The sequence below is a fragment of the Sphaerodactylus townsendi genome, linkage group LG05, assembly GCF_021028975.2.
Source record: "Sphaerodactylus townsendi isolate TG3544 linkage group LG05, MPM_Stown_v2.3, whole genome shotgun sequence".
Lineage (NCBI taxonomy): Eukaryota > Metazoa > Chordata > Lepidosauria > Squamata > Sphaerodactylidae > Sphaerodactylus > Sphaerodactylus townsendi.
In genome coordinates this window covers 117,291,245-117,309,064 of record NC_059429.1, presented here as the reverse complement: position 1 = coordinate 117,309,064, position 17,820 = coordinate 117,291,245, and the positions used below count along the sequence as shown (strand labels likewise).

The 17,820-nt window shown below is 42.9% G+C and overlaps 1 protein-coding gene across 2 annotated transcripts in view; it reads right to left on the bottom strand.

Moving 5' to 3' along the window:
• Nucleotides 1–17,820, bottom strand: part of LOC125432877 (teashirt homolog 2-like) — a 484,512-nt gene that overhangs the window by 277,397 nt on the left and 189,295 nt on the right. The window contains exon 2 of one of the 2 annotated variants that reach the window (XM_048496959.1): nucleotides 8,256–11,337. In XM_048496959.1, coding sequence (XP_048352916.1) covers nucleotides 8,264–11,337 — 3,074 coding nt within the window. In that variant the 3' untranslated portion in view covers nucleotides 8,256–8,263. Of the gene's footprint in view, nucleotides 1–7,024; nucleotides 11,338–17,820 lie in introns of those variants that run through there. The other variant, XM_048496958.1, reaches the window with a different exon arrangement.

Here is a 17,820-nt window from a genome sequence, read left to right as displayed (position 1 = left end):
CACACACACACACACACACACACACACACACACACACACACACACACTGAATACACGGAAACATGAATCATACTCATCAGCTACATTTTGAAGTATGAAATCAATCACTCACCATACTGAACAGGAATTATGATCGATATAGACAGTCGACGGAATACAAGACTAAAAATAGTTACCAGATGGATTGAGTTACATTACTTTATTGTACTTTTGCTATTTGTAATTTTGCACGGGGAAAGGCTTCAAGGAGAGGACCAGACAGATCACGACTCCCTAATTACTGATATTCCCCTCTCAGACTTCGTCTTTATGCTACAAGGTGTGGGCAGGGGATCACAGTGAATTTACAAAAACAGAAGTTCAGGTAATGGTCCTTCTAGGGTATAGTATTTGCCTTACAAAGGTGAAGCTAGAATTTGCCTATTAATGACGATTTAGAAAAGAATAAATATCTTTAAAGATGAACACTGAAAGAAACTCTTTGTAATGTCTCTGATATTCCAAATCTTCCAGATTCAGCAAGAAAAGAAAAGAGAACCCTACAACGGAGTGACTTTTTTGTAAGGCTGATTTAAATCCAACAGAATGTTCTATTATAATGCAAAATGCAAATACCTGTGAAATGTACATAAACTGAGAAAGAAAGAGGAATGTGTAAGAGAAAAATATACATGCCTACATTAGATTTATTTTAAAAAATGTATTCAAGATTACTATTCTGTAATATAGTAAATGTCCTTTGATGCTCAAAGAAGACAATAGAATTTGGGAGGAAGAGAAACAGAAATTTGACAGCTGATTATTTTGAGAAGATTTTGACATTAACAGAGTAATCCCAAAACACTTTCCTAGGAGCAAACCCCATCGAGTACACCTGTTTAGGATTGCTCTCTAAGTTCAGAAATTTGTCTAGCTTTTCAAGAATATATATTTTAGTGTGTAGAATAGATAAATATTTTACATTTCAAATATCACGATATCCCTAATGCTTAATTGCAATTTCTAAATATTTATCAGCATTCTATAATGATTGTAGATACCAAACATTTGAGGTTTCCTATTAGTATTTTTGTTAGCATCTGTTTAGTAACTCCTTAATGCAAGAATAACTTAATTTTACTATACGACGTCTGTGCAGGTAATCAATTGTGGGTTTTTTAAAATCAAAAATGCGTATAAAGTTTTGTTCTGCATAGGATTTACTTCCAACTTTCAAGGAAATGTCAATATCAAACTTTGGAGTCTTTTATTTTTAGCACAGCTCTAAAGAATTCAGTCAAGCTTTCGAGCTTAAAAAGAGAGAAAAATATATAAAATCTATACAGTGCTATTCAAAACAGCTCATCAATTCACACAACTTGTGTTGCAGTGCATACAAACTAAAACTACAGTCCCACATAACCAACCACTGGTGCTCTCAATGCCATTTCAATCCCGATTCTTTCCAAGATGCTAAGATACAGCATACGCGAATGTATAAATTATACAGGTAACTAACTCTGAAGTTTGGGGTACCAAAACATTAGTGGCAGCTGTTTGACTACTAAAGTTACACTAAGGAAAATTTTGCCAATTGTTTAATTGTAGAGAGGACATTAAAAGAGAAAAAAAAGAAAGAAATCCCATGTTTGTGCTTTCAGTTTTATCAAATTTTGCATTGCTTTCTACTAAATGATAAAGAATGTAAGTTCTGGATCTGGACTGACTGCTTGTTTTATATGTTAGAGACTGCTATCCTAAGTGTCTTTATAAAGACATAACACTGCAGTCTCAAGTGTTTCTTAAGCCCTAAGCTAGAAGGCCTTTAAAATGGGGTATTTTCATCTATTTGAGCAGATGCTTTTTTCTGGCCAGCACCCAAAATTGTTTGTTTGTCTCTATATATTTCATATGCAGAAAACTTGCAAACATCAACATTGTGTGCGATATTTTTTTTTTAAATCTCGCTAGAGGGGAAAAAAGGCTATAAAACTTTTTTTCTCCCTCAAACCCTCCCATTTTTAGGTCTTCACTTCTTTTACTTCTGGAATTTTTTTAAATTGTGGAATGATAATAGAGAAGTACAAGCGGAGGAATCCTCGGGAGAGAACTAAGAGATCTTTTGAATATGAAAATGCTCTGGTTGTAGCAATTACAGCTAATTGCATGTCCGGAAATCAGCTCTTTAAAATAATGAGTTCACTTTGAGTGTGTTTTCATGGCTTTTTTTTATTAGCTTTTTAATGACTCACAACACTGCATAAGTATCCAAAGACAGCATCATTACCTTTTCTACTAAAGGGACCCTTGTGCAGCCGAAATTAGATCATTTGGATCTTCTCAGCCGCACTACACCCAACTATAATCATTCCACTTAACCGTCCCAGAGTCAGTAAAAATGAAAACACATTTATAGTTCTGGACTCTGCCATTATGCCAATGGGAAGAGCGGCTACGGTGATTCCCATTTACTTATTCCAGTTATAGCGGTTTTCTTCCGAGATTCTGCTTTTGTACCTTTATTATTTTACATAATTTATGCTCCGCCTTTCTCTCCTCATAAGGACCACCATCTTTAATAGTAGCTTCCTTTTAGCACCTGATGCTGCCCATCCACCACATACAAGACCCTTGCCATTTTTGTGTCGTGCAATTTCTTCACTTATTGGTGGTCTGCACCTTGGCCACATTCTTCCACTCCAAAATGGAAGCAAGTGATGTAGAATATGGGAAAGTAGGGGAAAAGGTGATAAGCAGAAGAGGAATAAAATGCTAGTTAGTTACCACTTGATTGGTATTACTGTACCAGCCTGTTTTTTCACTATATCATTTTTTTTAAAAAAATCCTTTGTCTCGAATAACACAGACTTGGAATTCTCCCCTCATTTTGGGGTGTGTGTGTTCATTTAATCATTGCAAACATTTACATCATCATTTTACAGGAAATGTGGTTTGTGTTACTGCTGGGAGGCAGCAACGGAGTCCCTCACCTCTTGATATTCATATATTTCACCATTCACAGTGATCCCTGAAATAGATTCTCCACACATAACAAGAGTCTACTGTACTGTAGAGAAGTTTTTGCCCGGCTGATTTCTGCGGTTAAAGGCTGTCCTTTTCCTCCCTGATCAACTGGCAATCTGTGTTTTGTGTCTGGGCCAAACTAGAGCTCAAATTTCCCCAGAGTCCGCCCCAGCCCAACCCTCCTCAGGGCCTTCACTGTGAATCATGCCCAATCAGCACAGAGACATCACATTCGAAGACCATTATGGTGGTTTGTAAACCCCTCCCCAGGAAGTGACTCTTTAATGCTTCCTGGTTTGTATCTTCCCCCCCACACTTTCTATTGTGGTATTGTTGGAGATATTATGTTAAAAGCACCCTCAAAGCCAATGCACTTTCACTGCTGTTTCATGGTAGCTGTTGTACAAAACCACAGAAAGCTCAAACACACAGATCAGAGATGTCCATGACTTGCAGTAACCAAGTCAGGCATTTCATTTCAGGAGATTTAGGAAGAAAGGCAGGGAGATAAAAGGAATAGGCAAAGCTCGAGCACACAAATTCACTTATTCGTAGTGGTTGCCTTTGTGTGGCTTCTCCTTTAAGGCAAGGAATTTTGATGGCTACAAAGATTTTTCTGCTTATTTTGCTGGCCAAAGCTGACTTCTAGGCACTCTAGAAAGTTCCATAGGAATGAAGGAGGAACCCCCAAGTACAAGAACTCTACATGTGAGCCTGGGTTTTTAATGCACCACAGAGCCTACCTAGCAGCTGTAATACAAAGAAATGTTGGGCTGACCACTCCCACAATTAGTCTAAGATTGCATGCATAAAATGGAGGGGAAAAAACAACTCTGTTAAGGGATGATGAGCAACCATTACATCCGTTGACCCTAAGAAGCATGGTTTTTGGTAGCACAGCAGGCTGCAGTAGGAGGGGGATATGCGGTAAATTTATTGGTGTGAATACCATTCCACGCATCTTAGATAAGACCAACCTCTATTGTATGTGCGCATTTGTAAGCATCATACATTCACAGCAACCCTATGAATGCATGACCTCCAAAACATCCTGTCATTAACAGCTTTGCTCAGGTCTTGCAAATTAAGGCCACAGCTTCCTTTTTTAAGTCGATCCACTCCAGGTTAGGTCTTCCTCTTTTCCTTCTGCCTTCAACTTTTCCTTGCACTGTCCATTTCCCCACTGTATACCCTGTAGCCGTGGTGGCGAACCTTTGGCACTCCAGATGTTATGGACTACAATTCCCATCAGCCCCTGCCAGCATGGCCAATTGGCCATCAGCAGGGGCTGATGGGAATTGTAGTCCATAACATCTGGAGTGCCAAAGGTTTGCCACCACTGCCCTATACCCTATATATTATCTGCAGAATATTCACCCAGTCTTGCTGAGTGTATGTCCTTCATTGTTGACTTTGGGTTTCAAAAGGAAGATTCTCCATTCATCATCAGTGGTGGACAGGCCTATGGTTGAAGCAGCAACAGTTATATAACTGCCAGCCTCCCTATCCTCTTCCTGCTTATCTTTATTGTAATGTAATGTATTAATGTAGTGGCCTGTATTATGTTTGTCCTTCCTTGACCAGTCACTGGGCAGTGAATGAGATAATATTAGTGCACCAGGGATATATTATATGGTTTTAAACTACACAAACTTGACTGTTTTCATAATGAGAGACACCCAGACCCAACACCGGTTGGGAAAGGGTGAAGTAAAAGTTCAATATAAAATAATGAATGAATGAATGAAATTTATTTTACAAAAGCCAGGTTCGCGGGGAGATAAAGTGTTTATTATTTCTCATTATGCCTCTCCTTTATATGATCTGGGAAACTCCTCTTTGGGTTTGTATCCCTTTGTTCTTTGTACTGGAGAGAAGTCACCATAATTTCTCTGATCTCTGTTCTGTGGGATGGGAGACAAACCCTTCCAGAAGCAATGGGGAGGAGCCCCAGCACTTTTGTGGGGAATTGTGACCGAAATACTACAACCCATCTCTACTGTATTCTCTCAGCCCCTGACTGTTCCCTTCTCTTCTTCCTGAAAGAAGAGGAGAGGAAGGCGACTGCACCCCTACTGGCAACCCCTCATCACTTCAAGCAGGTCAGGCTTACATCTGGTTGTGTTGGTTGTACAGCAGAGTGTGATTCTGGCTTTTGCTCTCCTTGCCACACACTTCAAACCATTATTTGCCCAAGACTCGGATGTTTGTTCAGTTGGAAAGAATGGAGGTCACAATGAATGTGAGAGACCATACAACTGAGGCCATGAGTGATCAAAGCAATCAAAAGGAAAGGCAGGAAATGCTTGGTGTGTATAATTCTGAGCAGTGGGAAATGCAAATGCGTGAACAGTTCAAGGCTTCACACCAAAAAAAGTAGCACAATAATATGAGACTTCAAATTATATATGGGGAAGGAATGCCGCTTTGGTAAATGTGTCTGGAAACTATGGAATGTAAACTGTTTAAAGTACAATGTTTACCTGAAAGGAAGATGATTCCACAAGCGTAAGATGACTACCCTAAAAAGGTTCATTACTTGTCACCATGCTTGTATAAGAATGTAAGACGAGTACTCTCTTTTTGATGGTACACCTGAGGGCAGGAACCTAGTCTTTCTTTTGGGCAAATACAGTAAATAATGATGCACAGGATGCCAAAATTTGTAAAAAAAAAGCAAAGATCACAACTTTTATATTTTTATAATGGGACAGTGAATTTGTTATTTTTTATATGCTTAACAAAGAAATTCCACAAATCATTCTTTGAGGCCAGATAAAATCACTAAATAACCAATGACTGTAACATACATGTTTTCCATGTAGCTTGGTCTGTTTTACAGTTCAGTTATAGAGACTTCACATTTTGCAGATTAGGAATGTTCGGGGCTTTTGACCAATAAAGAATCCCTATATACTGGAGTCATTTGGCCAGAGGGCGGGGGGTGGATTTCCTAAAATATGAATGTAGGTGACAAAATATCTAGTGGACAATTACCTTGCAGAGACTAGGCATCACGTATATGAATATGCTCCTTTTAAAGGTTCCTTGACTCTCTATTAGCTCTAGAGGGTTGGCTTTAGGTGTGCTGTAAGTGTGGCATAAATTTAGACACTGAAACTTAAGTAAAGCCACTTTGAATGTTCTAAAGATGCAGGTGAAAGTATGTGGCTTCCAGAATTCCTCTTCCAGAGATTCTGGGCTTTGTACAGAGGTGGGGAGAATGTATGCCTCCCCCTTTTGGATGGTTCCCAGAGATACAAAGAGAAATGTAATCCAAGTGTGTTTATTGGAATTATTTTTCTTCTTTTTATTTTATATTTTGTAACTGTCTTTTAAGAGCTGTTTCATTTTCAAAGGCACGAGGCATTAAACAACTCCTTAAACACATTTATCAAAAAGAAAAAGAAAAGAAAAAGCATCCTCATGTTCCCTCTTCTCTTTTCACCTTTGGGATATTAATAAAAGTGAGTTGCTTTTTTTGCATGTACTACCCTCCAACCCACTGCTGATACTTGTCTGGTGCTCCAAGTATCTTCTTTAGTTCAGGGTTCTTCATTTCACCTCACTCTCCACCCCTTGTAATAGCTTTATTTGAGTAACATTCTTAAACAGGGGTTTGCTTCTATTTTAAGATGCACAAGGGACCCACTCCCAAAGAGAGTTCCCTTTCGAAAGAGACCAGACCCCACTCTTCCATGTCCTATGCACATGCAAAACTGCTTATACCGGCTTGGTTACCATAATAAATATCAAGCTTAAAGAGAGAGGTCCTTATTTGTTGAGTTCTGGTCTCTGAACTCTCCCCCCACTTCCTGCTGTATCCCTGGAAAAGTCCCAGAACCCCTGGGATAGTACTTCAGAGAGTCCTTCGGACTCTGCAGCTGGAGGAGGGAGCTAGAAGTCCCATTGAGCTGATGGGAATACCCTTCATTAGATATGATTTACCATGGACTCTGAGGAACCCACTTGGCACGAGCCAGTGAAATTGGCTGCACACTGGGATAAACTATTCCGGTGCAGCCCCGGGGCTGCCAGGGCCCACAGAGGCACCTCCACATGGAGGCACATCCTTTTTTAAAAAAGTACCTTCTCTCCCTGCGCAGCTCTGCAGGGACGCGGAAACATGCCCCGGCGACCACGGTGTGTCTCCTCATCCCTGCGGAGCTGCACAGGGAGCAAAGGTACTTTTTTTTTAAAAAAAAGAATGCGCCTAAAAGCAGCACCTCCCACTCGGTGCCGTTCACTTGGCACCGGGTGCAAATCAGTGTTTTTTAAGGAAACACTGGTTGCGGGGGAAAGCATGGTGCTGCCTTGTTTCAGGGGCAGCAGCCGTGCAAAGTTCTTCCCCCAAACGGTGTTTTTACCAGCCCTGCACTAGTGTTGTTGGCTTGTGCGGAGTGGGCCTAAGACCTTTTGCCCATACAACCTGGAGCTGTTTACCTTAAGTGGCACCTGCCCTCAGTTGGAATTCCATTCAGCCTTTCCCAGTTCTAGTACCTGGAATCCTTCAGCTAGGGAATGCCGTCATCTTGAACATGCAAAATATGTACTCCTACAACGTGACAGACCTTTCCCATACCATTTTCTCAAAATAAGGTAAGAGGTGTGCGATTTGTTAGTGTGGTGACGATAGTGTTCTTTAAAACATATCTGATGCACTCTCAGCAGTAGGCAATGAAGTCAGAAATGCTTTTAAGGTAGCATATTTAAGGGAATCATAATGAAATCGAGAAATCTCATGTCTGAAACTGGACACTGGAAATACACAGAACCCTTGTCCAACGCGCTTGCTCCACCTCCTGCTCGCATGTGCCGACTAGGGAGAAAAGGGTGACAGAGATGCTTAAAATATTACAAGCAGATAGCAGTTTCAATAGAAGCCATTAGAGTGAAGTGTCCTCCATACTTTGCTTTTCAAATGCAAGATTAATGGGTGGGGTTAACTAGGCAGGATCATGGAACTGACAGCCAGCAAGGTTGCCAAATCTTTTCTCAGCAGAGGTCCCTGCCCCTTTAATAGCAGACTAATCATTTGAAATGCTCAAAAGTGTATCACGGAAATGGAGCTATGGGAGAAGACGCACTCATTCCTCCCCTCCCTGCTGCTGTCGTAGACTGAGGTGCCTTTGCCTGAAAGGAAGTTGGCAACTTTGACCCATATTATATTTTTTTAGAAAGCAGAAGTGCTTTAGGAGCCCTCTGTGACAAGCATAACATTGAAACCCGCTGTGCAGTTAAGGCATGCATACCTCAGGAGTTATTCTTCATCCACTTCTGCTACAAACTGTGAATGGTGTTCTGGTGACTTGCTGTGTGTTTTGCTTAGATGGAGTTTTACTGCGTGTTTGCTCACAAATGTCCGAGAGCACAACTTACATTTGAACTTAGAGTCTGTGTCCTCTTCCCCAGCTATTGTCTCAGGAGATCTCTGCACTGAAACTCTGGAGATTTCTTGCTCTACCTTGGTTTGCTGCTCCGCAGCCAACTTGTTCATGTCTTTCATTTGGAACCCTAGATGGGATTCTAAATGGCCGATGTACATCGATGGGGTTCTAAACTGAGATGCACAGTCGCTGCAATAAAAGATGGGGTGCCCTTTATCCATGTTTTTCAAAAACTTTGTCCCTCCAGTTTTTCTGAGCTGGTACTTGACGTTGGCCAGCCAGTGGCTGATGGTAGTCATGGACAGTCCAGTAAATTTGGAGATCTGCATACGTTCTTGAGGGCCCAAATCGGACAATAAATATTTACCTTCAGATGTCTGGAAGAGACTGGAAGCAAACTGAGCTTGCAAGATGAGGAGGTGCTGAGGATTCCAGTTGGACTGCCTTCCCTTTCTTTTGTGTAAAGTGGAGACTTCTGTTGAGACATCTTCGAAACGTCGGACATCCATTTCCAGTTTCATTGGTGGGATCCTAGATGAGGAAGCAGGTTTTGGTGTCGTAGCTTTGGGGAGAACTTTGACCATGTCTGCAATGTCAGATAGTGCATGCTTCTGAGATGGGGAGGTACAAGATTGTGCTTGAGAAGATGATTCTTTCTTGCTTTTAGATTTGGTCAAATCTATTGGCTGGTCATTGTTGTTAAACATGTAGCGCCTGGATGTAACCCTTGCAGATTTGGACGGCGTTGGGGTGGGAGACAAAACCGACTTCTCCATTATGTTTAAATTAGGTTTATGGAACACAGAGATGGAACTTGAAGTGGGGCTGGAATTGGACTGAGGTCTCAAGGGCTCGTTTGCTTTACCCAAGTGGTTGTTCAGCACAGATTGCAGGGCGCTCAGTGGGTTTAAACAAGGCAAGTCAGAGGAGTGGTTAGGTGTAGCACACCCATTGCTGAGAGACAACGTTGTTGGCTCCATTGTTTTTGATTTTTCTTTCTCCTCATCTTCTATTGCTGTGACCTCCTCCTTCAAGGGACTTGGATCGGCCCTTTTGGGTTCTATGCATGCTTCAACTTGAGGGGGAGATTCTCCTTCATTATGACTGTTTGGGGTGGTGTCTACTTTTTTTCCCTCTTTAACATAGTCCTTTTGTCCTTCCTTTTTGGCATCTGCTTCTTTCTTCACTTGAGTGCCTTGGCCCATGTTAGGTGAGACAGGAATCAAAGGCATCATTTTCCACTTGGGAGCAATAGGCCTCAGTTTATTTGTAACAGTTGGCCTGACTTGGAGAACTTGGGACCCTACAGGTAAGGAAGGTTTGGTTCCTTCAGAGAGCTGATAAGCTGCATGGATGCTAGGATATGCGCTCCAACTGGGTGCTCCATTTTGAGCTTTATTGATTGCTGTGGTGACTGTATTTTCTAAAGACTTCAAAATGTCTCCACCGCCTTTTGAAGCATCTTCTAAGTCTTCCTCTCTAAGATATTGGTACTTCATTGTAGGATCCATTGGTTTCTGAAGAGTGTCTTCGTAGTCTTCATTCTTTACTACTTTCTCATCTTTGTTTGCCTCCTCTGGTTTATTTTGCTTTCTTTCTTTTTTCAGCTCTGAAGCAGGGATTGCAGGTTCTGTAGCTGTGTTGCTGGAAGGTTTTGAAAGCGGGGCGTCACTAGCTGGTGCCTCGGAGAGCGACTGCATTTTCTCCACAGCCAGGGGATCCAAAACAAGCTGTTTCCCTTTCTTCGAGGCTGAGCTTGTGACTTTCAGGAAGTGTCCCGTGACCATCATGTGCGTTGTGAGCTGCTGCAAGGTATCATGGGAGCTCCCGCATTCCATACACTTCAGAATCTGTGATTTGCAGGCTTCAAACTGCCATGTGTAACTGGCACCATTCTGATAACCATAGCGATTGTTAGATGACAACTGCAGGTTGGCGTTCTTCTGAGAAGAAAAAGTATCTGCAAACGACCCGGTGGTAGAGTCTGGGGAGCAAGGCCTGTTCACATCGAAGACACGTTTCTTTGTGGGAGTCACCATTTTGGAAGAAATGGTAGGGACTGGCTCCTTCAAAGGCACTTTTTGGTAGTGTTTTGTTTTGATCATATGAACACTTAGATCTTGAAGGGAATCAAAGGAGTCACCACAGAACATGCATTTTAAAACTTTCTGGGCATCTTCTTTATCCATGTCCTGGAAGGCCCTTTTTCGGGGCTTGGAGTAGCTCGTAGGCCTGTGCTTGTCTTTTTTATGGTTGTCATCTTGGTAATGGCCGCTGTCGTTCATATGTACTGTGAGCTCCACCAAGGTATCGTAGGCAGCACTGCACTGCCGGCACCTGAACCGACTGGCGCCCGTGAAGACAGTCCCGCACATTTTGCTGCTCTGTCTGTAGAGCTGCACAGAGCTGAAGAGATTTGGTTTTGAGACAGGCCTGGTGGGTAAACTTTGCTGCAGGCTTTTGCTCAAGGCATCCTGATGCCAGTCAAACTCACTTTTGCTCGCTCCATTTCTGTGGTCACAGCCTCTCTTCTCCGAATTGGACAGCTTGAGTCCTAACCCTAAGCCTGTCCAATAAGAGTCTGAAAGGATGTTGGCATAAACCGCCGTCATTTTATCCATGCAGCTATGTGCTTCGTTGGGAAGTTTGGGCTGGGCGTTGGCTTTGGGGTCCTGTGTCTCTCTAGAGGAAAGGCTTTTGATGTCTGCCACTTGGTCACTAGCGTCACTCAGCAGCGATTCGTTCTCAGCGTCTTGGTTGGAGACATGACTTACTGGAGAATTCTGGTAGCTAAAGTTTCCTTTTGGATCGGGGCCCACGTCATGTTCTTCATCCGTACCAGTGTCATTGCTGCCCTGAAGATGAGTGGTCGAATTGCTCTCATCGTCATCCTCTTCTTCCTCTTTGATGTCTTCATCGTCTTTCAGGTCCTCTTCTTGGGTGTAACCTGAAAAAGAATATCAATATGTAAAATATCAACATAGAGAAGTGTTTTTACACATTCATTTCTCTGGCATTTGCTTTCCCTACAGGATTTCACTTTAACCTTCTACTTTATAGACTGTTAGCACAAGATGTGAAAAAGCTGGTGAGGCTGGCCAGGTTTTTTTGTTGGCAGACGATCATAATTCTTTGTAACTTCTAGAGATTCCGAGTTAATAATTTTCCTGTCGCAACGGGGAAGTGCTAACCATCCCTTAATAGAATAGTGATAAAATTAATCTGTGAGACCATTTTAAGTCCCATTAAAATGATGTGATCAAATGGATATTATCCAACTCCAGAAAATGACAACCGGCAAAGGAGTGAAACATCTTGCCCTAATTTTCTTGCTTCTGCAGACAATGCAGGTCCGAGAATGGGATGCTGTTGGATCAAAGCATTTCAGGATGCTCACAAACAGGCTACAAAATGAAATACTGATGACCATAGACAAAGGAAACAAAGGCCAGGATACTTCTATTCAGATGCTCCCACCAGTGACCTTGCTATCTCCATTGTTACTCCCATGCTATAGACTTCATTGTTACTCATACTTCTATTCAGATGCCCTCAACTATTGACCTGGTTGCCTTCTTTGTTACTCACAGACAATATTTCTTCACCCACCCTGGACACTCCAACAGATATATATACTCCACTTGCTTTCCCAACATCAGATCCTCTGAAGATGCCAGCCACAGATGCAGGCGAAATGTCAGGAGAGAATGCTGCTAGAACACGGCCATACAGCCCGGAAACCACACAGCACCCAAGTGATTCCAGCAGTGAAAGCCTTCGACAATACACGAAATACTGATGGCTTACTCATGAGAAGCCCTACCAATGTTCTAAGTGCACACCACATACAGAACATCTTGAGAACACAAGACTCCCTTTAGCTCAAGGAACCACTAATCCTAATAAGAATGCTTTGAAAATGTAAATTGAATAACAGGAAAGCTATTTTCTCTACCACTGTATAGATTAGCTCATCAGTATTTTTCTTAATCCTGTAGTATCAAAGCTACAACCCCCCCCCCCCCGAAAATATTTATATTATGGCTCAATGATATTCTTGCAAAGAAGGAACAAACTTTGAAATCAATGCACAGGAACAACAACTTGGAAATCCCTGCCCCACATTAGCCCCTTCCGCATATCCAGAATAATGAACTTTCAATCCACTTTTACAACTGTTTGCAAGTGGATTTTGCTATTTCGCACAGTAAAATCCAGCTACAAAGTGCATTGAAAGTAGATTGAAAGTGCATTATTCTGCATGTGTGGAAGGGGCCATTCAGGAACTTATTGTATTATTGCAGTCTTGATTACACCAATGATCTTCAGAACATCCAATAGATACAGTATTTGAATAACAGAAAGATCTTATGCTGAAGAGTAGGCTCAGATGGAGAATCCTTAGAGACCTACATTGAAATCTGAAAGTTGAATGCTTTTTATAGGCACCTGTTTTGTAAGCCACCTAGAGATGCTAGTATGAGACAGGGTGTAAATATCATAAAATAAATAAATGAATACTTATATTGAGTAAATACTTGTATTGGTCTGTCTAACCTGGTTCTGCTACTGACAAAAAGATTTTCCAGTCTTAGCACTGGAGATCCAGTCTAAGCGCTAATGATAGAGTTGCCAGCTGCAGATTGGAATCTCAGGGAGATTTGGTGATGGAGCGGAGGGGGGACAGGACTTTAGCAGGGTGCAGTATCATAAAGTCTACCTAACAAAGAATCCATTTCCCCCCAGGACAACTGATGTCTGTAATTGGCAGGTAAGCTGCAATTTTGGGGAAAGCCCAGCTCCCACTTTGAGGTTGGCATCCCCTCATGGCCATATCTGGCCATATCTGCACAAGCCCCTGAACCCCCTCCCCCATTTGTCTGCACTCATCCCCTCAAAATGGTTCCTGGCCACCATTTTGTGGTCATTCCATTTCTTTTCAAAAACTCCATGGATCTGATGGTACGAAGCTTCAAAGCCCCGTGCTGCAATTCTCAAGGGATTCTGTCTTCGTAGATACAAAGACCCCCCCCCCGAAGAACATACAATGACAGATGGCTGGCACGAGCCCAGAAAATGACACCAAAGAAGTCTGGGTGGCGTGGAAAACATCTTAAAGAGATCATACAGCAAGTGACAATGTTTGCAAAACGTTTTCACAAAAGAACCACTAGGGAACAGCATGCAAATAAAATGTTTCCAGGCTGGAATTAAAACACTTTGGGCTAAAAAAACATTGCAGAATGCCATGGAGGAAACGTTTTATTTCCTGCCTGTAAAAATTTTATTTGCGTTGTGCAGAATGGACCGCTGACATAACATGGGAGGCATTGCTCTTGTGGTTGCTCTGTGGTGATAAGGCTACATATCAATTGGTAGATTGGAAGGTTGAGAATTACACCCAAGATAATCATCCAGCTTGGCAGCCATTGTGGATGCGGTTCAGAACTATGCAAATGTTTTAGTCACAATGGCAGGGGCAGTTTCTGCACGGGCTGAAAGCAGCATCTTCAGCCCGGTAAAACACCGTTTTGGCGGGGACCCTTCGCACAGGTGCCGCTGCCAAATCAATGCAGCAGTGCTCTGTGCCCGCCAAAACGGTGTTTTCAAAACTCGCTTGGGGAGCGAGTTTTCCTGCAAACACTGGCTTCCATCCGCTGCCATGCAAACGGCAGTGGGTGGAAGCCAGCGTATTCCCCTGCCTGGCCCCAAATGCCTCCTTACCTCCTGCTGGCAGCCGTCGCTCTGCTGTTGCTCCGAGGAGGCCAGGAGACACACCCGCTGGCCTCCATAGCTGCAGCCGTCGCTCTGGCCATGGGGGCGTGTCCCCTGGCCTCCTCAGAGTGACAGTAGAGCGACGGCTGCCAGCAGGAGCTAAGGAGGCATTTGGGGCTGGGAAGGGGAATACGCAGCTGTGTGGAGCCTGCTCCAACAGCTGCGCATCCCATGGGGCCGTTTGTGCGAGCGGCCCCAGAGCCTGCATTGGCATGATCAATGCCGATGCAGGCTCTCTCCTTTGGCTGTGCGGAAACAGCCTGGGATTTTACTGAGTGATCTGAGAGCAAACTAACAGGGGTCCATTCTGCACAGCACAAAAAAAGATGCTTATGATACCTCTTCAAAAGAGGCGACTGCCTCTTTTCACTTCACACACCGAAAATAAGATGTCCTGGAGATGACTGAAAAAGAGGTGGCTTCTTGGTGCTTTCCAGACAGCAAAGTGGTCAGAGTGGGAAAGAGGCTGTTTCCCATCTGACCGTTTTGCTCTCTGGTCAGTTTCAGTCTCAGCTTGTGCTGCACGTTTTGTGTGCAGCTGAAGGGATTCTCCCCGCCACCGTTTGCTGAAGGCAGCCCAGCTCTGCAGGCTCCGATCCACATACCAAACACCAAACGTACCACCACCAAACGTAGCCTCATTCTTACCACTACAATGCATTTTCCTCGTGAAAGTCTTTGTTCTCGCCAATAGACCAACAGGTAGACGCAAATGTATCAGCCCCCACCCCACAAATAAAATTTTCTGCTTAATTAAGCTTTGACATGTTTACTATAACCTTTACAGAAGAGGAACTCATGCTGTGAAGTCCTTTTTTTGAGGCGGGGGGGAACAGACTGCTTGTCAGCAGTATAAACATAGACAATCTCAAAAAGGGGGGGGGGGGCAGCCAACTGGGAAGCATCATCCCAAATGCACGCAAGAGCTGGTGAAGTCCACTGGAGTAATGTTTTAACAACGTTATTGCTCAATATTATATATTTTAAACCTCTCACTTTCCCTAAATAGTTTCATTTTTTTTGGACACTTTACATAAGACAGTCATGTCCTTGAAATGCAGACAGACAGCTGGGGATGTTTAATGAAGGTGTATGGGGCTGGTGATTTCCTTAAGACGGTTTTCGTCAAATGTAAATCTTCATATAAATTGAAATGCAGAAGATTAATTCATTGAAATGCTTGATTAGCGGAAGAGGTTCTGTTATGGTGGTATACATTTTTTTTAAAATCTACATATGTCACACAGATTGGTGGCAATACTTAAATCATAAATTAGGGGCATTGGGTGCAATCAGGTTATTGCACAGAGGTTTCTGGATCAAGCAAGGATGATCCAGAGATAGAAATAAGCTAATGTGGTGTGATGAGCCGTGTAGAGTAGTGGTTAAGTGCTTGCACTGCCACTCACATGGTCAGGAGTTTGAGCCCCCTGTGGGTCAGATATCCTGGCAGCTGGCTCATGGTCAACTCAACCATCCATCCATTCCTTGGTCGGTAAATGAGTACCTAGCACACAGCTAGGGGGTGAAGAATAGCCGGGGAAAGCAATAGCAAACTACCCCACAAAAACGGCTTGCCTATGAAATCACTGCTTGCAGTGGTACCCCAGGGTCGAACATGACTGAAGGGGAAACTTTACATTTTTTAATGTGGTGTATCAGTTAGTGTGCTGGATCTTGGAGACCCAGTTTTGAATCCACCTTCTGCCATGTAAGTGGGCTGGGGCATTTTCCCCATGGCCAAAACATTGCGGGGGGAAACCAGGATCATACATACTGGGAAATTTCCATCTCTGTTCCTCTCCGCATGGCAGCCCATTAGCACGTTCAGGCTGGGAGGAAGAACTGCAGGTGATTACGCATGGCCCCCGGTTTACTTTCAAGTTGCAACATTTTTCCTGCGTAGCCAATCAATTATACTCCTTCCCTCCTTTCTGGTGGCATGTTAAAAACGTTTGTCATTCTTGAGGGATGGATGCCATTTTGATCTGATAGCTGAGTAGAGCAGACATCATGGCTAATTCTGACACTGCTGCCTCTTCTGAGGAGAAGAGGCACTGAGGTGATCCCGCCCTCTGAGCACGGCTGCTGTGGAATCGACCTAGGTCAGTACTTTCATGGACCAGGTTGAACCTTGGTCGATTCCGCAAGTGGGGAATCGACCCCAGAAGTGACTGGGCCTCGGCCCTCCCGTGGCACCCCCTGCATCCGACTGAAAAAGTAGCCTAGTGGGAACTACACTTCCCAGAAGACCTTGTGCACACATTTCTCAGAAAGGAACACAGCTCTGTCCTGCATATTTCCAGCACAGCTGTGCTCACTGGGCAACTTTTTTAATAGACAAGGAGACCTTCAGTATTGCAAACCATCTTGTCTGTCCATGGCCCAAGCTCTGGATTTAAGTATCCACAGTTTTGGCCATGCTGAGAAATTAAATATAGTGATATCCTGCTTTACTCATCCATGGGGACCTAACATGACTTAAAATACAATTTTCCCATCCTTCATTTATTGTCATCAATTACCCATGAGGTAAATTAGGCTGAGATAAAAGTGACTGGTTCAAAATCAACCAGTGAACTGTCATGTCAGAAAGAGGATCCAAACCTAGGCCTCCCAGATCCTAATTCGACACCCTAACTTCTATAGCACACAGACTGTACAGGTCTGAGCTGCTTGTCGTGGCAAAATAGGTCATTGGGCAAGACTATTAATCTGCATAAAACTTCACTTGAAATGTTCACTTGAAATGGTTTGTAGGCTGAATGTATGCTCTTTCATTTTGGAACTGTAATGAGTAAGACCACTTCCCCCCTTCATCTGTATTTTAAATGCACCTTTTTTTCCTTTGGTTATTTCTTTTTGCGGTCAGCTTTTTTACCACTGAATGCTATTTTCAGCAAGATATATTCTCTCTTTCCACCTATAGCAAGATTTCTTCAAGTGCAGGCCTCTTTCCAAGTCTGGAAAATTTAAGTTGGGACCAGAAAAGGGACAGTGAAGCACTGTCCGAAATAACAGTGCAAATCCATGGAAAACCATCCACGTTTCTGCTTCATTCGCGTAGCCCAATTTCCCTTAAAATATCCACTGCCTTGAAAGCAATCTTACAGTGCTTGGAAGTAATATCCATTCCTTTGTTTCCTGAAAAGAACTCTAAACTTCTTTTGTTATACTCTTTTTTGGCAAAAGCCAGCTTTCTTTCTTTAAAATATTTCATGCAGATAATGGATAATGACCACTTCTTCTTGCTTTCTCTTGAAAATGTCTACCTGCATTAGCTATCTAAAGACAATTCCTAACCTGGCTCATTGTTTTAGTTCCTGGTTGCAGATTCTTCTCATTTTTTGTCCTCCTCCCCCCCCCCCCTCCTCTTTCCCTTTTTTGGAACGCAACAGAAAAAGATAAATTAGCCCTGGCGTACAAAACCCATCTTAACTCTTGAGTCAGGGTGGCAAACAGTCATTGAATATAATAGGGTTAAACCACCAAAGTGTCCATTATTCGCGCTACCATTGCAGATTCCTAATGCAGCAACCCCGCTTATCAAAATAAATGAAGGATGCCTCAGCATATAGCATCTCTTTGTGATCCTCAGTCGGAACAAAAAGGCTTATTTATCATTTCCTATCAGAATATTTGGGTGTATTATATA